The sequence below is a fragment of the Grampus griseus genome, assembly GCF_964374135.1.
Source record: "Grampus griseus genome assembly, chromosome: 3".
NCBI lineage: Eukaryota > Metazoa > Chordata > Mammalia > Artiodactyla > Delphinidae > Grampus > Grampus griseus.
Genome location: NC_139019.1, coordinates 114,861,168 through 114,884,895, shown reverse-complemented (window position 1 = coordinate 114,884,895; position 23,728 = coordinate 114,861,168). Strand labels below are relative to the sequence as shown.

Genomic DNA, 23,728 nt, shown 5'->3' with positions numbered 1-23,728 from the left:
TACTGAGCCTGCGCTCTAGAGCCCACGAGCCACAACTACTGAGCCCTTGTGCTGCAACTACTGAAGCCCTCGCGCCTAGAGCCTGTGCTCCCCAACAAGAGATGCCACCGCAACGAGAAGCCCATGCACCACAAGGAAGAGTAGCCCCCGCTCGCTGCAGCTAGAGAAAGCCCGCGCGCAGCAACGAAGACCCAACACAGCCATAAATGAATGAATGAATGAATGAATGAGTGAATAAATGAACTAGGCAAGTGATTACTAAAGGAGGGAATGAGCCCTTGGCAGGTGGGGAGTTAGTGAAACAACTCTAAGAAACAAATGCATAAATTAACAAGAAAAATCTGATTGTGTAGTAAAGGGAGAGGCTGCTGGACAAAATGACGAGTGTACAGTGTGATCACTGGTGGACATATGGTATAGTCTTGAAACAAAGAGAATGTAAAGACAATAAGATAGAGGTATTAAAAATTACATGCACACATAAAATAAGACAAACTTTAGAAAACAACTATATGAAGCACTTGAGTGCCTAAAAACCTCAACAGTGGCTCAATGTTTCAAAAATAGACCTCCTGCTGTAAGAGGAGAGTGCAGGTGAAAAGCGTGAGTAGAGGACCTCACACTTAAACGTTATATATTCTTTTGTACAATCTCATTTTTATTTAAAGTTCTCTAAACCACACACTGATCCACAAAACATATTCTATTGACTTTAATAAACAGCATATGATACTATAATATTATTCAGATTTTTATTTAATTTTGGAATTATATGCAAGAAAAGGACACTTAAGGATAATCATTAAAAGCCATAATCTCCTATTTCAATTAGGGCTTAAATTCTGTGTTTGAACACAGGTTGAGAATAAATTATATTGGATTGTACACTGGAAACCTGACTATAATTATTACATTATATAGAAACAAAGTAGAGAGGTATTTTAAAGTCCACCTAATCTGAAACAAAGAAGAAACATTGGAGGAGGAGGTTAAAAAAAAAAAGGCGGGTAGGCTTCCACTCCTCTTAGAAGACTCCCAGATGGAAGAAACATGGTACTAGCCTGGATACTGCCACAATTATTACATTATCTCAAATCAAAGAAAAGGAGTATTTTAGAGACCACCTTTCCCCCAGATAAAGATAAAAGATTAAGGGATTAAAAAAATTACGGCAGATATGCTTTTACTCCTGTTGCAAGTTCTGGACAGCTGAGATAGGTAAGATACACATTCAAAACAAATCAGTGCTACTAAAAGCATCATTTAATTCTATCATACAGAAAGAAAAGGATGGTTTATTTAATAAAGTTGGTGCTGCCCCAATTGGTTACTACTCAGTAGGAAAAGTTAGATTGTCCATCACACATGCCACTTACAAAAATATTCCAGATGGACCAGAGATCTAAAGGTAAAAATAAATGAAACACTAGAAAGAAAAGCTGAAAAATATTTATATAGGCTCAAGGTGGCAGGGGGAGGTCCTCTTCCCAAGCAATTAAATCCTTCTTAGAAGCCATTAAGAAAGGTCTAAGAGATCTGATGATACAAACATTTTATTTTTCTGTGCAGCAAAGCAACCCATAAACAGTTAAAAGACAAATGAGAGAAAATACACACTTGACAGGTAAAGGGGTTAATGTGCTAAATATGCACAGAACTTGTACAGAATAAGAAAACTTCCATTTTTTCAAATACGCAAAAGATTGGCATAAATAACTCATAAAAAATGTAAGAGGCCAATAAACATAGAAAAAGATCAGTAGTCATGAAATGCTAGATACTATTTTTCGCCCATCAGATTGCCAAAAACAACAAAGGCCAATGACACCAGTGATGGCAAGGATGAAGGGAAACAAGCATTGCCTGAATGCTGGTGGGAGTATGAAAAGCTAAAATCTCATAGGAAAATAACCTGGCATTACCTAACAAAATAAAAATATATACATGTACTCCTTAACCCAACAATCCTGGATAGCTAAACTACAGAAATAAAACCATGATTACACAAAGATATATGTACAAGTATATTAACTGCAGCATTGTTTGTTAAGTGCCCCAAATTTTAAAATACCTTGAATGCCCATCATAAAGGATACATCCATTCTATGGAATATAATGTAGTTATCTAAAAGGATGAGTAAGAGCTACAGGTACTGATGCCCATGGTCTAATGTTAAATGGAAAAAAGAAAAAAAGCAGGCTACAGATATTGTGCAGTATGATACCATTTGCTAAAAAAAAAAAAAAAAAAGCAACCTTTTGTAGAGATATAAATGTTTTCATACTTTTTTGTACCAGTATTGAGAAAGGCGCACAAAGCTTCTTTGATAAGTGGAAGCTGGTAAAGGATGGAGACTGTTGGCTTTCCCGTGTTTATGCTTGGCTGTTTGACATTCTGCAAAACGCAAGTTTTGCTTTTATAACAAAAAAAGAAAAATCCACTATTTTTGGTTTGTGTGTTTATTTACCATACGTATATATGTGACGGTCCCAAGGTCTCTGCCACTTACATAGACCAATAATGAACCAGAAACACAAGGAGGACATAGAGTTAGAAAAGAAGTTAGAGGTAAAGGCACAAAAATCCATTAAACTAATTTTGAAACTAGACTTTTTTTTTTTTTAACGCATAACAGGCCTATTTTGAAATACAAATAAAGCTACTATTCCATGAGGGGGAAAAAAAGCTGTTTATCCACTTAATCTAAAAATCTCAGTTATTTGTCAGCATAGCTTTGGTGAGGAAGATGCCCACCTAACAAACCGTTTTCAACAAAACTCTTGATCAACAAGATCCTGACTTATGGCTTTGGAACTGTTTTCCAAAAAAAATCGTTCATTAATGGATCAGGACTACATTTTGGAAGATTTCTGGATCTAAAAGTATCTAGAAAGAGGATATTAATGGAGCCTAAAATTGCAAAGTGTTTTCAATCACTTCAAAAACTCATTCATTCAACCCTCAATTACTCATCCTTAACAGGGGGCGCCCTGCCATGCATTACTCAAAACTAAGCATGCCTGAAAACATCTTAAACATAACTGAATGAAAATCTGCCCAATCACAGGCCAGCTGCTTGCAAACTCCACCCTTGAGTACAGGAAGAACACTTTTGATTGGAAGACAGTTGTGTTTACTACGGGTGTGTGGTGCAAATTGGAAAGGCCCACATGCCTAGGGTCCAAAGGAAATCTCTTTAATGAAAAAGGAAAACAAACGGCCAGTTTTGATCCTATGTTAATTATTGTCATTAACAGAACCTCATCATCACAACAGCAATTCTTGAGCAATTTTGCAAGATGGTAAAAAATTTTAAAGGCTCTGAGTTTTGTTGTGGCTGTTTTCTCACCTATGTCCCTTGATTATACACACAAGACAAGCGTAAGAGTATTCTTAAAACCAAAACTGCCTTTGTTTTTATATGCATAAAGCTCTATGCAAGACCTCAACACAGTTGTAATATACACTTTGCTTTAATTTCCAAGAATCACTGCAACTTTTTACTTGGTTTGAGAAACCAATTCCAAGGGCAGTGGTAGAACTACTCACTATTTAGCTTACTAGGTTTCCAGCATCTCAGTGAGCTTCAAAAACCTTTGCCCTTAGGGAGCCCAGCAAACAACAAAGTGAATGGGTAGCCATTTCAGGTGCAGAGCTCATTAGCAATTCATCTCATGGAGGAAACAACTAGAACATAAAACTTTGACTGAAACTCTAGGACAGACTAAGCCTTTGGTCAAAATATGCATATAATGGTGGATCTTACTTAAGTTTTGCATTTAAGGGGGTAGAGTAAATTACTGGATCTGAGAGGGACACCTCTCTCCCGTCCAAGCCTATAAAAAGCAATCTTCTAAAGAAAGCGCAAAGGAATTTAAATCCAAATCCCCTTTCTTAATAATCATCCTCACCCCACTATGTTCCTGTTATCTCTACAAATTCGCCCCACTGAAGCCTCATAAATGTCCAAGCAGCCTTTTTCTCATAGAGCATGGAGAAAGATCAAAGTGAACGAACTCAAGTAGCAGAAGCCTAAGCCAGCCACAAGCAAAACAACCCATAAAGCTTGCGTATCAGGAAGAAAATTTAAAAAGCCTAACACCACTGATCAATAGGTAGAAAAACGAGCATCAGAAACCTGCAATATTAATATCAAATCTTATGAGTTCCTGTTTACAGCGAATAAAATATCTGCAGAAACAAGTTCATCAAGAAAATTTTCCTTCTGCCTGAACATCTATCACAATACAAAAGAATCCCCCTATTTTTCACAGCCTTATCTCAACAGAGAAGCTAGGGCCGTTATCAGAATGAGGAACTAAAGAGGTTTGCCAAAGCTCAAAGGCAGTATTTTGCCGCCACATTAACAAAAATAACACAACATGATCCCAAATGCTAGTTAAGTTCTATTACTGAACAACTTTAATCACAACATACACCAAGACAAGTATTCAAAATCGGCCGAGCCCCAACACAAAGTTTCAAAACAAAACCTCTCCCAAGGTTTGGGGGAGTAGCCCAGCTACGAGCAAAAAAGTACCACCCAACAGCCCCATTCGGCTGCCAAGACAGATCTCAAACTTATCAAAAACAGCTACAACAGCAGCTCCTGTCACCCAGAAGCGCAGAGAGAGGAGCCTGAAGAGAATCCTGAGAGCTGGCCTTTCTGGAGACCGCCAGGCCGAGCCCGGCTCAGACAAGGAGGAAGTAACTGCCAGCTAAAACAGCCCCGAGCAGCTCCAACTGCAGCCTCTCCGTCTCCTACAAGTGCCCACATTCCCGCCCCACTCGGGGCTCCGGGAAGAAGGGAACAGGGCGCAGGTCTCCCGGGAGAGGCTGGGGACTACAGGTCCGCGTCTTCAAGGAGGCAACGGCAGCACCGGCCGAACTCTGAGGGGGCCCGGGAGCCCAGGGTGTGAGAGCCTGCTCCGAAGGCGTGTTTGGCGGGTGGGGGGGAAACGCTGAGAAAGGGGTCGCTCAGGAGGCGGGGCCTGCCGGGCGGAGGCAGTAGCTCCTAGTGCCCCGGCCGCCCCCCGGGGTAAACCGGGGCGCCAACCCCGACGCGGAAGCCATGCTGGCCAGAGCTCGGGGTGCTGAGATGCCGGCGGGGGGCGCTGAGGAGATCTGGGGGCGCGGAACTGGGTCACCCCCACCCCACCGCCCCCTCACAAAGGCCCCCGGGGAGGCCGCCCGCAGGCCGTGCAACCCCGGCCTCGAGTGCCCGCCTCGGCCGCCACTCACCGCTAAGTCCTGGGGCACCGCCCCGCTCATGGCCCGCACCGTGCCGGCCCGCCAGGCCCGAGTGCGCAGCGCAGGCCCCGGATCTCCACCCGCCGCCGCCGCCGCCGCGGGGACCGAGGCCGAGGACGAGGCCGCGGTGTCCGCGAACAGAAGCAGCAGCCGCTTGCCCACCGGGGAGGCCGCCGCGTCCGCCATCGCCAGGGCCGGCCAGACCCGCGCTCCCGCCCGCCGCCTCCCACCACCTCCGCCGCCGAGCTCCCGATCCGCCCGCAAGGCCTCCCTCCGCACCACCCGCGGCCGCGGCTCCCCCCCCCCAAACAGCCACCACCAACCACCGGCGCCGCGCAGCGCCCCCCGTGGCCGGGAGCGGAGCTGCAACCCGGGCCCCGCACAGCGCCCCCCGCGCTCCGGAGCGGGACGGCAGCTCCGGGCCCCTCGCAGCGCTCCTCCCCAACCTCCCCGGGGCCTGCAGTGCTCCCTGCGGCAGGGAGGGGAATTGCAGTTTCGGCCGGGGTGGGGAAGTGGGCGGGTCCTTCAGTCCCCCGTGGCACCATCCTGGTGCCATATTTCCTTCACGGGGCCCCTTTATCTGAGAAGGCTTTGGCTTACCCTCCTCGGACACCAAAGACTTTTACTGGACTGGGGGCCTGAGGGGCAAATTACCTAGAGAGTTGATATTTTGAGCTAAAAAGTTAGTGCCCCAATACCCCATTGATTTCCGAACTTGAAAATAGGCACTACCCCTCCTGTCATTATCTTTTAGGAAACTTTCTTCCCATTGGTCCATGGGACACAATTATCTTTCTTCTCACTGGTCCATAACATGGTACCATCCCATTCTATATTACCAATACTTCATAGGTTCCTTTCCAATTGACCAATGTGTCACACACCCATTGTATGTAATAATGCCACCCTTTACATTGGCTGAAGGCCAGCATGCTTCCAACATCTCAGTATTTTGACATAACCCCATGGAGCTTCTTCCCCTTCCAAATCAGCCAACGTTATGAAGTCCAGGTGTTTCTCAATTCAACTTTCAGGGGAATTGGAAAGAGACCAGAAGTATATACATCTTACCATGGAAGTAGTGGGGCTGGGGACAAAGAAAACCTCACCACTCCTATCTGAATTCACAGGCGTGGAAGATTGATACTCCTGTTAGAAAAGGGGCTGTAGAGAAGGGGAGATACAGAGATTTTTTTGCCTAGATTTTTATTCACACTGGGCAATGAGAAACCTAAGTCATTAACGTTGGTCATGTTAGAGACTAGCACAAGTTCCATGGCCTTATGGATGCAGAGTATATGTGGAAACATATAAACCAGAAAAAGGTCCAGTATTAATGCATGATTACTACCGTAAAAGTGCCCATTTTTTTTCACTGCTCTGACCTACAGACAGTTAAGAGCAGTAGAGTTTTTTCAAGACTTATGTGCCTACCCAGAAATCTGTCCATAGCCTTCTTTACCCTTGACCTACTTGTCTTCTAGCAAAAGTTGGGGGCAATAGGGAGGTACCAATTATTGACTTCAGTCAAAGTACAAAATCCAGGGAATTCACTCTAGAACTAACCCTGTGGAGCACCAAGGAAACTTTTCCTTGGATTTTTTTCTCTCTATTCATTATAACTTCCATTTCCCATAGCTAACCTGAGGCCTGACTCAATGTTCTTCTGCACCGAGACACCTCTTAAAGCACACAGCCCAAAAATTGTAGTTGGTAGGAGAGAAACAGGGGTGAATCCATACATGACCTAGCTGCCTTGCAGCTTTTCCATTAAAATTCACTGCTGGGATTTTCTCCCATATGGAGCTCTAATTACTGTCCCACTGTCCAAAGCTGGCTTCTCACAGCACTGACACAGAAATGTGCCTAAGCCCAGGGATGGGAAGGCAAAGGTAAAAAAATTAATTCAACAAATATGGCAGATAGTTTTCATATGCCAGTAACTTCAAAGTGTTGGGACACAACACTGAATAAAAACAAAACCTTTGCCCTCATGAAGTTTATATTCTTTCCTATACTTCAGGAATGGAAAATAAAATCACATTTGCCTTCACAGAAAATAAACAGTAGAAAAACCCAACAAAAAAACTGAACAGAAAGGAAAAAAAGCAGAGGGAAGTAATTTTAGATGTTCAGGCTTTACCCCTGCTCAAACAGTAGGTGAAACAAAACAGCAGTTCTGAAGAAAGAACGAATCTATAATTCTGAGATTCTTTAACCACATGCTATTGTCCTACCCCCTCAAAGCCCTTCTTCCTTTGTTTCCAGGGCAGGTGACAACTCCCACTCTTTTTAGAGTGTTTTTTTCATCCCCTCAAAGTTCCTGCTCCAGGTAATCAAGCCAATCCTGTCCTCTTGCACACTTCATTGGTATTCATTGATGAGTGCCACCAATTTGAAGCAGGAAACTGGGTTGGAGGCTAAGCAACTTGACTCTTCTTGCTGCCTGGCAAGTCAGCACCACAACTGGTAAAAGAAAGGCTATGCCTTAGGGACAAGAGGCTCCTGCCTGGCTCTCTAAGCAACTATATTTCACCCACACACATTGGAAGAATGCTAACGTAGGGAGAAGAAAGGATGGAATAGAAATGTCTAGAGAGAGAGAGAGAGAGCGAGCCATACAGCTTCTTTCAGCAAATGAACATTCCACATTGAAGCATTAGGGAAAATACCACCTTCTAGAGCAAAAGAGAAGCTCTGCTGCTAGGATAATTTTCCAAAATCAGTATTTTCAGGATGGAGAAATTGCCTAGGTCTTTGGAATCTGAATTCTGATGACTTTATCTCCATCTCTCCAGGACAGAACATGTGAAAACTCTGAAAAGACATTCCTGGTCAAGGCTCCTATCATGCCTTCTCCCCACTTCCCAAAGCCTACAAACCAATCTAGACAAGTTTCTAACTGTACCATCAAGCATTTCTCAGGGAGCAAGAATGTATTAATACTTGACTTCACCCTGCTGGAAGTGAGTGGCAGGAGGGAAGAGGAGATGGGTATAAGTACCAGGGAAACAAGAGATCAAATCAGACTGCCAGAAATAACCAAGGCCTTAACAGAAGCTGGGCATAGGATATAACTACTGTGGCGCAAAGGGCCCAGCGACCAAATACTGCCCTCAAGGGACAAAGGCCCAGCCATGTCATAGAAGAAGGGGCTGGAACAGTTAGGCGGCCTTCTCCCCGCTTCCTCCTTGCCTTTCTTTGTGAAGAGAGGAAGAAGACACTGTAGTACACAAGGTTGCTTGGGAAAATGGATTATTCTAATAAAACTTTATTTTTTCAAACACAGCCACAGAGGCAGGACCTCATTTTTAACATACACAGACTTATGGATTTTTTTAAAATATAAAACAAAGTTTACGAAAAATTTTTTTTCCACTTTTTGTATTTGTAATCCCATTAGCACAGGGACTTTGGCAGCAGGTGGGAGTGAAGGGCAGCTGGAGCTGCCACTGGGCAGTCACCGGGCACAGGAGGAGAGCACCAGCCTGGGAGTGGCTTCACTCACACACGCAGGAATACTCACCTACTGGTCAGCCACACCACACACACAACACAGATGCAGATGTCTACCCAGGGTCAACCACAGCCCGGCAGAGGTGTGCTCCACTCTGGGTAAGCCCAATATGTGAAAATCCAAAGAGTCAAAACAGCTAAAGTAGAGGGAGGTTGCTTGCTTTACAAAAGAAGCAATCACAGGCTGCTTTTAAATGGTCAGCAGTCCAAATGCATTGGAAAACAGCATTTGGTTTACACAGAACTGTTGGAACAGATCTACTGTGTAAAGCAAAATAAACCACTTCTCGAAAAGGCTTGTCCCAGGGCCACAGGTACTTAGATTGGGAAGCAAGATGATCGCTCCAGCTAGTTTAACTTTCCAGATCTTAAAGTAATGGAATTCATATATGGCATCTACAGATCTTCTCCCCTAAGGATGGTGCCCTAGAGCTTTGGGGAACTCAGGGTGGAGGCAGAATTATTGCCCTCACTTCTTAAGCTTTGGGTCTGCAGAGACCCCACTGGCATTACCAGTGGCCTATTGTAAGCTGGCACAGCCCCTGTGTAGCAGAGAGCCCAGGGATGAGGATGCCCCAGGAGGAAAAGAAGCTGGCACCAGGGAAATTATGGCCTAAAGAGGGAAAAGAGCCAGGGGAGGGATGAAACCAAGGATGGGCAACTCCTGGGCTCATGGTTTCCTTAGATTCTCCAGAAAGCCTCTCTCTCAAGCCCCTACAGACCTAGTAGCTCACTGGTAACATTTGGTAACTAGCAGGAGAAGTGAAGGAGCCCTGGAAGGGTAGAACCTCTGAGGGCTGGAGGCTGAAAAAGAAACAGCCACCTCCTCTGGAGTGGAGGCAAGGAGGCTAGGGCCTCACTGATGCTCTTATCCAACATGTGGCAGACCCAGAAAATGACAGGTTCAATTCCACGAGGAAGAAAACACACAGACTTTGGTCTTCTTCCCTAACATGAGCAACTGGTTCCTTCAAAACCCTGGAAAAATGCCCTTCTCCCAATAAACAGGAAGGGCAGGTCCAATTTGGTACCGCAGGGTCTAAGCAAAGCTGGACAAAGCCTCACAAGCTATTGTGGCAGCAGCTTCAGTAGGCATCTCTACTGGAGCCAGTCTTACAGGGCTTCTGCAGTCCTTAAACCCACCACCATGGCCACTGAGACCCATTGCCCAGGCTCAAGTTGTGGCTGTGAAACAAAAAAAGAAATTCAATCCAACAACAAACTCCCAGCTGCTTCTCAAAGTCTTTGCTTTACACATCCTCAGCCAGTCCTTAAGTGAGCCTCAACCTCCCTGAGGTCTCTAAGGACCAATTAGAGACAAACATTTCCTAGCAGGAGTGGAAGACAAGCAAACTAGTATATGCTGACATCCCCTTCCTCTTTCTCAAGCAGGTCAGAAAAGAGGCTGGGCCTGGATCTTTTAACAATAGGTTTCTCTGAAGTTAGTGCTGGGGTGCCTGCTGGGGACTGAACACTACTTCTGCTGCAGGTCAGCCTCAATATAGGGCCTTCCTTCCTTGTTCTTGACCCTCGAAGGGCAGAGGGTAAGGGGGAAAAGGTCCCATCAGTAGGGAGGGAAAAAAAGAGATGGAGCCCTTCAGCCCTGCCTCACTTGCCCACATATGCCTGCATCTACTTAGAGAGTGAGACAGGCAGGTTGTACACAGCCTAGGCAATCTGGCGAGAAAAAAGGCCAGCTCAGAATCAGTGTGGAGAGTCCTCTCCAGCCAATACTAGATCTATCTACGGGAGGTGTGGGCCTGAGGGAAAGACCATTAGCTGAGGTCACAGCACTTAAAAGACCCTGCTGTACCCCAAAACAGAATCCTCTGCAGAGCCATTGGTGCTAATGGATTACGAGCCTGGTTCCAGAGCTCCTTAGAACCTTGACTCCTTGAACAAGCCTGCTATCCCATAAAAACCCAAGATCCATGGTGCTCTGCCATTAAGGAGCAACTGCCTTCCTTCCCTAAGGCTACCCAAACACACCTTTCCTCGAGCACTCTCATGCACGCACACACTCTCACACAATTTCTCAGAGGAGGCTGAATGAACCCCCCACCCTGGCCAAATTCTAAGACACAAGTGCCCTTTGAAGCAAAGGGGCTAGTGAAATTCCCCGAGCTGGGGTCAGGAGACCCCTTCCTTCCCTGCCCATTGCTTTCTCGGTGGCAGGGATACTCACACTCAGGGCCGCCATGGTAAGGGCCTGCTCTGGGGCTGTCCCTCCCGCCACCAGCTCCGTTTATCTTGTCCCAGCCAGTCTCTCGGCATGGTCGAGCTTCCTGGAGTGAGAAGATTTCCGGCTGCCCTGAGTCGGAGCCCTCCACTCACCCCCATTCCCAGGCTGGGCCCCCGGCCTTGGGACCTCGACACTTGTTAGTAGCCATAAGAGAGTCAGTCTGTGTGGCCCCAGGAAGTAGCCTCTCAGTTTTAGTTCTCCTCAATGAGATTCAAGTCCAGGTCCCCAAAGTCCTGCTGGCACAATGTCCGCTTGCTCAGCGCCTGCCGGCCCCACCGCACGGACCCCTCCTCCTCCTCTTCGCTTTCACTCAGCACCTGGGAGGAATCCCCAATGGGGCTGCAGGAAGCAGAGAGGTGTGAGGGGCTACAGGCCATGAACCACGGTGGAGAGATACTGCTGCCTTCCCGGGCTGTTTCTTGGAGACAGAGACCTCCTGAGTATGGTTTCTGTCAAACAAACAAACAAAATTAAGGCAAAGAAAGATGATAATTTCCCAGAGAACCCTGGCCCAAGTTGGATTTCAAAGTACCCCTCTCTTAGTTATCCTTGAAAGCAGGAGTCCTTTCTGTTAGGGTGAGGTCGTGAACTCCCTGATAAAATTTTGAAAATTCAGTGTATGTGCACATTTCTTTGAGGAAAGTGCCCATAGTTTCGATCAGATTCAAGATTAGAAGCATGTTTATAAACTTCATATGGACAGGAATACTGTCTGCTTGTCTCACTCCTGTATTGCCAGTGCCTAGTCAGAGCCTGGTACATAGTAGGCATCCAACACTGCTTGCTGACTGGTTGAATGAATGACTCTATGAATAAGTCCTCAGAAAGTTTTATGACCCAGTGGTCTGGAAGGAAGAATATGAAAAAAGTGGGCAACTGCCTACAACAACTGCACTCACACTGGGAAGTCAAAAAACCATTTGTTGAGCAGATGAATGATGCAGAGCCTGTTTTGCTTAAGCCCTTACAGACCCACATGAAGCAGTAAAGGGCAAGTGACAAAACCAGCCTTGCATGAGGAGGGGTGGGGCACTGATGATGGGGCTTTTGTGGCTCATGCATTCTCAGAGAGGACGGAAAGTGTCTCTAGCAGGACAATCTGGGATCTCTGTTGGAAGGTTTAACATGGGTCTCACCCCAAGTTTCTCTGGAACCCTCAGGACTGAGAAATTTCACAGGACATGGGACTTTCAATGATAAAACCAGAATAATCCTGGGCAAATCGGGATGGTAGATCACTCTCAGCAAAAGCTCAGACAGAAAGGAGCTCCAAGGGAGGCCCTGCCAGGAGGGCCTGGAGCTAGAGGACAACTCACAGGTGCAAATGGAACAGTCCCCCTACTCCCATCCAAGCTTCCCTAGTCCTATTGGTCCCACCTGATTCATCTTGTCAAAGTCCAAGGAAGGCCGCAGCCGCCGAGGGTCCTCCTCGTGGCGCCGCTTGACTCCAGCTTTGCGGGCATCAAGATCACAAGGCTGTGAGCGGCTTCGGGGAAGATTGCGCAGGCCTCGAGGTCTCCAGGGCAGCTCTGGGGAGGATGCGGGGGAGCTCCGGGCAGAGGGCAAGAAGCGGCTTGCCTGTGGGCCCAGGCTGGGTGACAGGGAGAAGCGACGCTGGGGTGGGCAAGGTGACAGGGACTCAGCATCACTCTCCCAGGAGCCACTTTGGGGGGAGGTGGCAGAGGGACGAGAAGAATCTTGGGCCAGGGCCAGGCTGAAGAAAGGGGGGCTGTAAGGTCTGTGGGGTGGGGCACATTGAGAAGAGGCACTGGGAGCTTGGAGGAACCTGAGGCTGGAGACCCGCTTTGGGGGGCTCTGGTGAGGCACCTGCGGCCCACCCCCTCCACCACTGCCCCGGTGCTTGATGGGAGTCCACAGCTTGGAGGGGGCGGGCCGCCACACCGGCTGCCAGCGAGACAGGTCCACGGGCACTGAGAGTGAGCGGCAGTGCCTCTTAGATGGAGGGGCAGGGGGCACAGGAAGCTTTTCTGGGTCTGGAGGCTCAGGGCTTAGGACTTGGGAGAGGGGCTGCTCCTGTGGGGAATTTCCTGGGCTAGGTGGTCTGAGGTGCAGGCTCAAGCCTGAGGGGTGGTAGCTGAGATTGAGGCTGTCCTGGAACTCAGCACAGGAACAGTGGGGCAGGCCCCTCCAGGAAGCACCTTCTGGAAGGCATTCATAATAAAAATAATATTAATGATAGCTAATATATTTTTAAGAGCTTACTATGTGCCATACAATGTGATGAGCACTTTATGTGAGGTTTCCCAAAACTTCATGAGTTAGGTACTATTATTACTACCCCCATTTCACAGATGAGAGAAGTCCAGTAACTTGCCAAAAGTCATGCAGGAATCAAATGACCAAAAGCAGGGTTCAAAACCAGATTTGTCTGATGCTAAAGCTGCCTTTTAACCAGCATACTATATTGCCTCCAGTATGAGGAACCACCTGAAACTTAAAATATAGTCTCATATACTGCCTGCTGCTCCCCGTCAAAGGTGGAATGAGTCAAGAGAAGCGAACGTGTGAGAGCCATGCTCATCCCTCACTCTACTCCACCGAGCTCTACTTTGCTCCCGCATCCCCCAGCCCGGAGTTGTGAAAAGCAGGCCTATGCTCTCCGTCCTTAGCCTTTCCCTTTCCTATGTGTCAAAGCACCAAGACAGGAGGTAGGTGATCAAGCAGGTAAGAGATCATTTGTATTTCTAGGGAGGGCAAGTAGGGTGGGGAAGGCCTTTGCCAATGGAACCCATGCTTGGGAAAAACCCTAAGACTGCTCGTGTTCCTTTGTGTCTCGCCACCCACAAGGAACATACTTATAGGGAAAGATCTTCTAGCCATATTATGATTAGTTTAAAAAAAAAAAAAGTGCCAAATATACAGAATGCAACCTTTTGTGTTAAAAGCATGGGAATAAAAACATTTACATTTATATTTGCTTCTATCTGTATAAAGAAACTCTGGTTGGATAGACAAGAAACTAATAACAGTAGTTACTTTTAGGGAGGTGATGGGAGCTGGGTGCAGAGGAGAGAGGAGAGGAAGGGGGACTTTTTTCAGTATAATGTTTTTGCTGTTTAAAAATTTTGGAAATGGGAATGTACTGCCTACACAAAAAATTAGATTATAAAAGTTCCTACAGGGGCTACCCTGGTGGTGCAGTGGTTGAGAGTCTGCCTGCTGACGCAGGGGACACGGGTTCGTGCCCCGGTCCGGGAGGATCCCACATGCCGTGGAGTGGCTAGGCCCGTGAGCCATGGCCGCTGAGCCTGCGCGTCCGGAGCCTGTGCTCCGCAACGGGAGAGGCCACAACAGTAAGAGGCCCGCGTACCACAAAAAAAAAAAAAAAAAGGTCCTACAAGACTAGAATAAGACCAAACTAAACAAGTAACTTCCATGCTGGTGCAGTAAAATGGAGACAAGCGCCAATCTCAGAAGGTGACCCTGGCAAGAAAATTGTGGATGCAGGCTAGCTAGTCCTGGTTACTGAAAACCAATGAAAGAAATGCGTGGATAGAGGCATGGGCATACACACAAATATACACATCATGTCTTACCAGACACAAGCTGGAAAGGATTCCCACAGTTGGAGATGTCTACATGATCAGGCAAAGGCTAAGAGACAGAAAATATCCATCATGATTCAGGATCAGAACAGAGTTCCAGGAAGCCCTCTTCAGCTCACCCCTGCAATTCATGGGCTACAGGGATGTTAGGAACTCCTAAGTGTTCTCTTCTTCTTGTCCTCCCAAAGTTAGTGAGTAAAATAATCCACGTCTTCCAGTATCTCAAACCCTTTTCCACCCAAATTTTGGTGTCCCTTTTATAACAGTGAAGAAAATCCCTGCTCCCTTCCTTTTGGGCTGGGTTTTGAGCCTTTAGTGGGCTCTTGCAATACAAGTACCATGATTCACACAGCACAGGACAAGGGTGAAGTAGTAACAACAAACAGCCTCCGAAAAAAGGGGGAGGGGGTCATAGAGAAGCAGGAAGACTGGTCTTTTACCAGACTGATGCTGAAGCGTGTGCATTTCAGCTCATCCAGAGTCTGCTTCTGTAGCTGCTCAGTGATCAGGGTTATCATGATTCTCCCCGGAATCTGACTTGCACACTTTGGAGCAAATGATGGATGTCTTCCCTGTTGTTCTTCCAGACCTCACTCGTGAGCCGTCTTCTGCCACTGCAGCACCATTCTAGCACCATTGGGACTTCCCTCTCCAGTCATGCCTGCTGAGTCTGCCAATTACAGAGGGACCAGCCCCAAGTGATATTAGAGATGTATCTAGTCCAGAGATGGAAAATGTATGGCACACATACCACAGCATCCCTATGTCAGGCCTCTGGCAGACATCATTAATTGATCACAGCTTTTTCCTGCTAAGCCTAAACATAGCCTCAGAAACATTCTCAACCTGACACTCCGGATAACCAGTAAAATGAAATGGAGTTGGCAAGCAAGGTGAAACCTATTTGCCACTCCTAACCTGGTTCATGCTCTGCTCTGCCTACCCAGAATACTAGCACCACTTAGAAAATAGCTCAAATGAGAGAGATGCCCAAATTGTTATTTCCATCCTGATTAGTCCAATATTTTCTTTATCTTCCAGTCATAAGCAAAGAGAGGTAAACTTTTCCTAAACTACAGAAAGAGTAATAGGGAACAGAACGGTACAGTGGTTGTAGGAATGACTTTCTGCTTCAAACCAATCAGAATAAACAAGGTATTATGTTCTCCTTTAGCCTGAACAGCTGATATTATATTATTGTTCTCCAACAGATACTGTACATATTCTCTTATAAGAGGATAAGGAAATGCTACCGAGGTAATTCCATTTACATTTCAACTCTATAGAGTTTAAAAACAACAACTCTGACTTCATTTGACTAAGTTTTTAGCCTGATTTGACTCAAAGACCATGAATACAATTAATCAAGACTCCTTCTCATGGTCAATTATAGTAGAAGCAAACTATTTCTATCAGAGGACAGGCTTCAAGCCCACAAAATTGCCTGAGGGGCCTCGCTCAAGGGAGGAGGGGAAGTTAACCTAACATTTCCATACTGTTCTGCCTATTCCCAGAAATGACCAGCAGGCAAACAGCACACCAGACAGTGGAAGTAGCATTTGCTAGCAGAGAGAACTATCAAGAAATCAAATCTAGATCCGATTTGGTGTGATGGTCTTGGCAAATCATCAAACTTTTCTTTGCCTCAGTTTACCCATAGGAAAAATGGGCAGAATAATCTTAATATGTCACTGGGGGCTTCCCTGGTGGCGCAGTGGTTAAGAATCTACCTGCAGGGGACACGGGTTCGAGCCCTGTTCCGGGAGGATCCCACATGCCGCGGAGCAACTAAGCCCGTGCACCACAACTACTGAGCCTGCGCTCTAGAGCCTACGAGCCACAACTACTGAAGCCCGCGCACCTAGAGCCAGAGATCTGCAACAAGAGAAGCCACCGCAATGAGAAGCCTGCGCACGGCAACGAAGAGTAGCCCCCACTCGCTGCAACTAGAGAAAAGCCCGCGCGCAGCAACAAAGACCCAACGCAGCCAAAAATAAATAATAAATAATTTATTAAAAAATATATATGTCACTGGGACAACATAACACAAATATCAAAATGTAAAAAGTATACCACCTGCCCTGTACAAATCAGGAGTTCACAAAGACTGCCATTTCTCACCCCTCCTATTCGTTGCTCTACAAAGCCTCAGAATGCCACAAGTGATAATATTAGGATGAAGAAGGCAATTGCGTTCATCTATTTGGCTGGATATCAACCTCCCTCACCTGCATACCAAGAGAAGCCCAAAAGGCTTGACCTTGAGGGCAGATAACTTTCTACCTTAGCAAAAAAAAAAAGAGGGGATCCTCTCTACCCAATTCCCACCTCAGAGGGAGGCAGGCCACAAGGAAAAGCAAAGAAATACACCTCGGCGTACTTGGAGTTCAGGGAAAAACGTTGTAGAAGTCAATCATCACTATAGTTAAATAACATTTTCATGCATAATCATCATTACCACCTTGAACAAAGTTCCAGCTTCCTGAGTGCTCCCTTCAGCTGCTTCCCCTGTTCTTGTAGGAGAAGCTAAAGCTTATATCACTTCTGCTCTTGGTTTCTTAACTCTGCCCTCAAAGATCAACCAGAGAGGGAACCTAACTGTAGGCTTTTACCCTCAGAGACCCCAGGCCTCAGGCTGACCAGCCATGAGGAGCAGGGAGTGAAGCAAACTCTTTCAAAGCTTTTCATGAGGCATCTGGCCAAACAGCAAACTTCCAGCCCTCTCTGGGATCAAGTGAAGAGAGTGATTTTGTGTTTTTCTGCATTTTAATTGTTGGGATGTGGCCACAAACGGCGGTAATTGGAACAATGCAGCTACCACCACGCAACTGATACTCTCAGTCTGAGTTTCCTAAAACAGGCCAGGCTGAGAGGGGGAACAGAACGGAAGCCATAAGGAATCAAACCAGGACACAAAAGAAGGCAAACCAGCTCCGCGAGGGGCCTCCTCTTTCTCAAGCAGGCAGAGGAAAAAGTATAAGAAGCCCTCTCTTGCCGCCTTCCTTCCCCTTCCATTTTGTGTATCTGAGGGGCAGAGACAGCCCTGAACGTTCACTAAGCAAGTTAAAACTTCTCAGCTTAACAACTGGCACGGGGGCTCAGCCCTACACAGAGCAGCAGGCCGCTAGGCCCTCCCCCAAACCCCACCAGGCCCAACTCTCAATCCAGGCTTTCTCTCCACCATCAGCACCACCCCCCCGGCAAATAAAGGTTGGACCCCCACCCCACTGGGTGGCAGTAACCCCTGACATTACGGTTTCAGGGATGCTGAGGTTGTGCTGAAACCTCGATAACCTAGGATCAAGTCAGGCCAAGGGAGAGGAGAGTCACAAACCCCTGGGGACCTTCCCCCCAGGTCCCAGTCCCACAGCTCTGGGGGAGACTGAAGGAAAACATGAGGGAGGCATGAAGGTACATGAACAGGTATGTGGGGACCTGACTGCTCTTCCTCCATATGGCACTGAGGGGATAGGGCTGACAAGTGGGGATCACCCCTCCCCCCACCCCACTGAAGAAGCAAAAGGCTAGCCCCCCCCTCCAATCTTCAACCTCTCCCTTGGTTGCCCTGCCTGTCCCCGCGGGGTGGGGCATGGGGCGTCCGCTGGCCCCTGGGGGGCGGGGGGCGCCGGGGCACGCTTGCGGGGGGCTGTCGCTCGTCTCTTCCCAATCAGCTTCCATCATCTGGCCGCGGGAAGCGAACTCAGGACGCAGGGTATGGAGAGGGTCTGGGACTTAGCGCTCCGCCACCCCCTCCCCCACCAGGTCCCGTGCTCTCCCAGCGGAGGCGGCCAGCGAGGCCGTGCCTCGAAGGTGGACGGGCTGGGGGAGGGGAAAGAGGGAAGGAGGGAGGGACGGTCTAGGTGCCCGCCCCGAGGCCCCAGCGCCACCTGCCCTCCGCTACCTACCGCGGCTCCTCCTGCTCCCAGGGCCGCGGCCGGAGCAGCTCTGAGCGCTCGGCTCGCCCCACGGTGCCCTTAAAAGGCGCCGGCCCGAACCAACGGGCCCCTGAGGAGAGTGGAGAGATCGCTCCGGTTCGCAGAACGCCCCTGAACCGTCCGCGGAGGCTCGAGACCCGCGTCGTTTCTCTCGCAAAGTCTTTCTTGGAGAGCACAGTCAGGAAGACGCCCGGCTCTTTAATTTAGCGATGAGGGTGGTTTCCTCCCTAGCGAGTCACCCCCTGCAAAATATTGCAGAAGGTGGACTGGCCCAGTTGGAGGCAAATCTCAGAACCCCCGGGGGAGGCCGTGTCGGTCGAAGGTACACAAAGACATCGCCCCTGCCCTCTGTTACTACATCGGCCCCTGTACAGCCCCCAACTCGGTTCCGGCGCGTAACGGAATTAGCCAGGATTCCTCTCACCTGCTCTCCTACCCTCTAAGGCCGCCACTCTGAAGGAATCCCCCTTCCCCCAGCAGAGGACCCGTCCGCGGCGTGAAGGTTTCTGGGAAGTGTAGTCCAAGCGCCGATTAGGGCCTGCTCTGAGTCCCGGGAGCCCCTCTTCCAGCTGCCGGATGGGCTCGAACGTTATAAACCCAGGATTTACAACGGTTGCGGGGCCGTTCCCACTTGGTTCTGTAATTAGCCGTCACCCAAAACACCGTAAATCTGACGAGGGCCCAGGGCGGTTCACTCCTTCTCCTCCCTCTACGCCCCCCCCACCCCAGCAGGATGAGGTAATGGGATTGTGATTATGACATCATAGGCGGTTCAGTTGCTTGCGTGGGGGAGGGGGGAGTTCGGTGGTTACAGCTGGACCACTTTCCTTAAGACAAAAAGGGAGGGAGGAAACAAGCAGCTGGGGAAAAGATGTTGATGGCGCTATACTTCCTCTTCAGGAAGAGGAAACCACCTTTTATTAAATTTCCACCACTACCACCACCTCCCACCTCAGCCAAAGTTTAAGTCCTTTTTGAAGAGACTGAATGTAGCCGTTAGCACGTGAAGAGGTTGTGGAACAGCTAGGTGGTTTCTGGCTCTTATGTAAATTTGAGTCTCAGCCAGCAAAGAAGGTTTAGAGAGAGGGTAAAATATGGGAAGAGGAGAGGTTTTAAACAATGCCTTCGTGTTATGATCTCTTTGTAGGACAGAGTTTTAGATCTTTTTTAATCGATTGTTAAGTAGAAGTAGTACAAGTAATCTTCACTATTACATTCAGCAACGAGTCCCGTGAAAGATATGTTTTCCCTAAATATTTTGTGTCCCACTCAAGTCTGGGACAGATAAGTAATTGTGATCGGCTAGAAGGTAGAGCCAGTGGTGGGGATCTTCCTCACAGAACCAGGGAAGGGAGGAGACAGGAGCCACCAAACCTGCAAACTGGAAAAGAAGAGTAGAGGGAAAGTGAGGTAGTATCAAGAAAATGGGGGGGGGATGGGAGATACACTGCACATTTGTTTGCCCTGCACATTTCCCCTTGGCAAAAGAAGGGACAGGGGCCGTGAAGTGTAGGAGACATGGTTTCCAATAATTGCTGCTATGGAGCACTTACGTGCCAGGCACCGTGCTGCATACTTTAAATATGTATTCTCATTTTTGTTTACAATCATCAAATGAGACAAAATCTCCTTATTTGTTGGATTAAACAGCAGGAGAGGTTAAGTGACTGCCCGTGTGGTGGACAAAAGCAGTATTAAAAAGCAATCTGACTCATAACATTGTTAACCAACTATACTCCAATATAAAATAAAAAGTTAAAAAAAAGCAGTCTGAGGTTCTAAAGCCCTTGGTCTTCACCACTTGGTGATCACCCTTTTTATTTAATAACAAAATACCATACTTACTAAAGTTAAGTGATTGAGAATAAGAAGTTCAGTTAGCATTGGCGCATTTGGAAAACACTGAAAGAAACTGAGACACTTAAAACAACTAAACCCTGCAACTCAGGTTTCATGTCTCCTTTCAAAGGAAGATGACACCCATTTCATCACGTATAAAACAGCGCCCCAGTGCAGCCCAACCTGTCCCCCATTACTAACTATAACTAGATTTCTTTATGCCACTTTTGGTTCAAGGTTTTTTACTCACGTCCTGCAATTTTTTCTTTCTGTCCCATTTCCCTTCTTTTGTTCTTGGGCTACTACCTTGAACCCCATCATAACTGTGACCTCTTGGGCCAGATCCCATCTCTGACCCTGCTCCAGTGGGTTTTAGCAGAGGATACTACCTGGGCTCCCTTCTGTTCTCCATCCAGATTCTCTGAGGGTTCCAGGGTCTTGAGCCAGTCATCCAAAGGGGTAGAATCCATTGGCTCTAAGAGATTGTCCATTCCCCACCTAAGAAGGCAGCAGAGTCAGAGGAACGTGCAGCTCATTCAGACTCTCCCTTTTCAGCCAGTGAAAGCTAAACCTCTGCAAAGTGGGGAGAGGTAGGGCTTAGTCCACCACTCAGGGAAGGAACAAGGAATAGTAGTGCACACACCCCTCAGCCTGCAGAGGCTGGCTGGGGGGGTCCCAGGAATGTAGGGCTCTTCTCCACTGCCTGATCTGGGCATCCCAGGAGCGACGGCTGTACCTCCTGTTCTTGTTTGGTGTTTGAGGGTGAAGTCCTGGCTGTCGCTGTGCCCTGGCAACAACATATATGTCAGACTGAGGTCAAGGTGAAGGGGCACAGCTCACTGCTTATCATGATGAATTAGGAGACTCATTAGGGATTCTCTGATAATGAGGTAAGATCAATGCCCACAATCCAAAGAAAATCTTTAAATTAGATTAAACATCAAAATTCCCAATTCCCTAATATTCTTTCTTCTGGGAAGGGTAAATTAGATATTCCAACTCCCTCAGAAGTCAAGAGAGATATAAAAGAAAATATTTGACGTCTCTTTAAAGTACATTCTACCTTTTCATACATTAGTTTGTATGTATGCATGTAAGCTTACATGTAATTAGGCAAGTATGTTGTAATAAGCCAAGTCAGATGGAGGCATGAGGTGAAAATGGATGGAAGAAAAAAAATTTTCATTAGCAAACATGGATAGAGCTTTAAAAAGTCTTATGGCCCACGTATAACTTGTTCCATTTGAAAAAAAAACACTTGGAAACTTATCTGGGGGGCTAGAGTGCTGGATAATTTATTTTAGTAATGCTACAACTTTGTGGGAGCATTCAGATTCTAGTATCTTTCCATCATCTGATAGTGAACAAAAGCCACGTGGTTGACACTCTTGTTGTAACTACCCACAACTGCACTCACTTGGGGACCTGCTGCAGAAAGCACTGGTAACCAGGTGTGCGCTTGCCATAATCTATCTGCTTTTGCCGCCGCTGTAGGACAATTGCATCTGTCTCTACCTCCCACCTGTGAGGAAATAGACAGTCGTCCCATGAAGTGTGATGATGGTCATCAAAGCGGAAACCAACTCTTCCCACATTCCGTTAATCCCCAGCCTGATTGTCAAACTCACCTGGCATGGCAGGGCTCTGTACTGACTCCCACACTCACCATCTCTATCCTAGAGGATAAAGGCTCTTCACGCACCTCCTTTCTGGGGAAGCAGATTCTACAGATGAAAAGGGTATTAGGATAAAACCCAGCTACTCTCAGCTACTACCACTACCAAGATCCTGACACCAGATAAAGGTTGTATTTCTCACTTACTGTCTCTCAAAGATTAAGGCTGCATTTCTAATTCGTTTCTCAAAGTGTGGTCTGCAAGCCATCTGTCTGGGTAGCACCTGGGGGCCTTGATAATTCCTGAGCCCTACTCTAGACCTACTGAATTATCACTTTGGGAACATGTATTTTAAAGAGCTTCCAAGGTTGTTTTAAACATTTTTATGGAAAATTTCAAATATACAAAGAGAACAGCGTAATCTCCTGCAACTCAAAGTATGGTCCCAGTACCAGCTGCATTAGCATCAGCTGGGAGCTTGTTAGACGTTCAGAATCTTGAATTCTTACCCAGATCTACTGAATCAGAATATGTATTTTAACAAGATCCGCAGGTGATTAGTATGCGGATAAAACTTTGAGAGCACTGATATCATGTACCCCCTAGCTACCCATCACCCAATACTCACAGCCAATCTTGTTTCACCTATACTCACCACCACTCCCACAGGATTATTTAAAAGCAAATCCCCAACATTAAGAATAAATTCTTAGTATCACCTAGTCAATGTTCAAATTTCCATAAACAACCAAAGTTTGGTATCCTCTGGACTGTGATAAGGATTACGCCAAGAGATGATTCAACTCTCCTACTTTCCTTGAAAAGGAATTCCCTTTACCGCATATAACCTAGCGTCTCAGATGCTGCGCGCTTAAAAGGGACACCGACCCAGGAAAGCTCTTGGAAGGGGCCAGTGCTACTCATCATAAATACACGCACCTGTCTCGCCGCAACATCTGCCACACGGGCGGCAAATGTTCCATCTAGGGGAAGGCTAGCAAAACTAAGAGGGAAAGGTCCACGTAACGATACGAGAAAGAAGCAAGGGAAAAAACCAAAAACAAAAAACGTTTAAAGCACCCTCCCACCTAAATTAATTTCTCCAGGTATTACCCTAGGGAGTGGTCGTCGCTAGCAATTTAAATGTCCCGGGGTTGGAGGGGCTGAAGGAAAGGGGAGCTCAGAAAGGGTGTGGTGATAGGCCAGAGGGAGAGCCAATGAGGCGCCAAACTCCCTGTGGGGCGGGGTTTAACTCGGGTCTTGCCGAAAGCTGGTGGGCCAGTCGGCAGCCCGCTGGGCTGCGGGGCGGGGCAAATCTCGCTCCTTCCGGAACAGTTTACGCCCCCGGGTGCTGTACGAGGCAAACGATTGGCCGAGGTGTGGGGGGGCGGGGTTGTCTAGGCGGGTGCGCGAAGATTGGCTGGCGCAGCTTAGAGGCGAGCGGGATAGGTTATTGGGCGGGCGGAAGGTTTGAATGGTCAAGGCCTATGGCTGTTGATCTTGCTCTGAGGCTGTAACTTCGACAGTCCGGTGAGAGAAGCGGAGAAGGCAAACTCCAGCCTATCTGTTCGAGAGGCATAGCTGTCGTCTGGTTAAATCGCCTCTTTTCCCCAGATTTCCTTGAATTCTGCTAGAGTCTTCGCTTGTGTGTGATTCCCTGCCTACTTCTCTTCCTCCTGAAGGCAAGTCTCAGACTCAAACCTGAGGTAAGCCCAGAGCTGTGTCCTCCTTGGAATCACGGGCCTCGCAAACAGAGGTTAGGG

The 23,728-nt window shown here is 47.4% G+C and overlaps 3 protein-coding genes across 7 annotated transcripts in view; all 3 read right to left on the bottom strand.

Annotated features, from left to right (window-relative positions):
* KDM3B (lysine demethylase 3B) overlaps window positions 1–5,437 on the bottom strand; it is a gene marked incomplete at its 5' end in the record, with an annotated part of 59,016 nt that extends 53,579 nt beyond the window's left edge. For all 3 annotated transcript variants that reach the window (XM_082650426.1, XM_082650427.1, XM_082650428.1), the window contains one exon: window positions 5,243–5,437. In XM_082650426.1, the coding sequence (XP_082506552.1) occupies window positions 5,243–5,437 (195 nt within the window). The remainder of the gene's footprint in view (window positions 1–5,242) is intronic.
* A 3,065-nt stretch (window positions 5,438–8,502) lies between these two features.
* Window positions 8,503–19,015, bottom strand: FAM53C (family with sequence similarity 53 member C). 3 transcript variants are annotated; one of them, XM_082650435.1, is made up of 6 exons: window positions 18,481–18,510; window positions 15,016–15,245; window positions 14,567–14,624; window positions 12,387–13,171; window positions 11,394–11,458; window positions 8,503–11,209 (listed from the first exon to the last, which is right to left on the bottom strand). In XM_082650435.1, the coding sequence occupies exons 2-6, from the start codon at window positions 15,091–15,093 to the stop codon at window positions 11,098–11,100; spliced, it is 1,098 nt and encodes a 365-aa protein (XP_082506561.1). In that variant the 5' UTR covers window positions 15,094–15,245; window positions 18,481–18,510; the 3' UTR covers window positions 8,503–11,097. The 3 variants fall into 3 exon arrangements, with proteins under 3 accessions (XP_082506561.1, XP_082506560.1, XP_082506559.1); XM_082650434.1 differs by lacking the exon at window positions 18,481–18,510 and adding an exon at window positions 18,935–19,015 and having other exon boundaries at window positions 8,503–11,458; XM_082650433.1 differs by having other exon boundaries at window positions 8,503–11,458.
* A 744-nt stretch (window positions 19,016–19,759) lies between these two features.
* LOC309821272 (oocyte-specific histone RNA stem-loop-binding protein 2-like) lies at window positions 19,760–22,018 on the bottom strand (the record flags this gene model as incomplete). Its single annotated transcript, XM_082652458.1, has 5 exons — window positions 19,760–19,891; window positions 20,736–20,847; window positions 20,993–21,136; window positions 21,767–21,871; window positions 21,978–22,018. 5 exons carry the CDS (start codon window positions 22,016–22,018, stop codon window positions 19,760–19,762), a joined length of 534 nt encoding a protein of 177 aa, XP_082508584.1.
* Window positions 22,019–23,728: the final 1,710 nt, after the last annotated feature.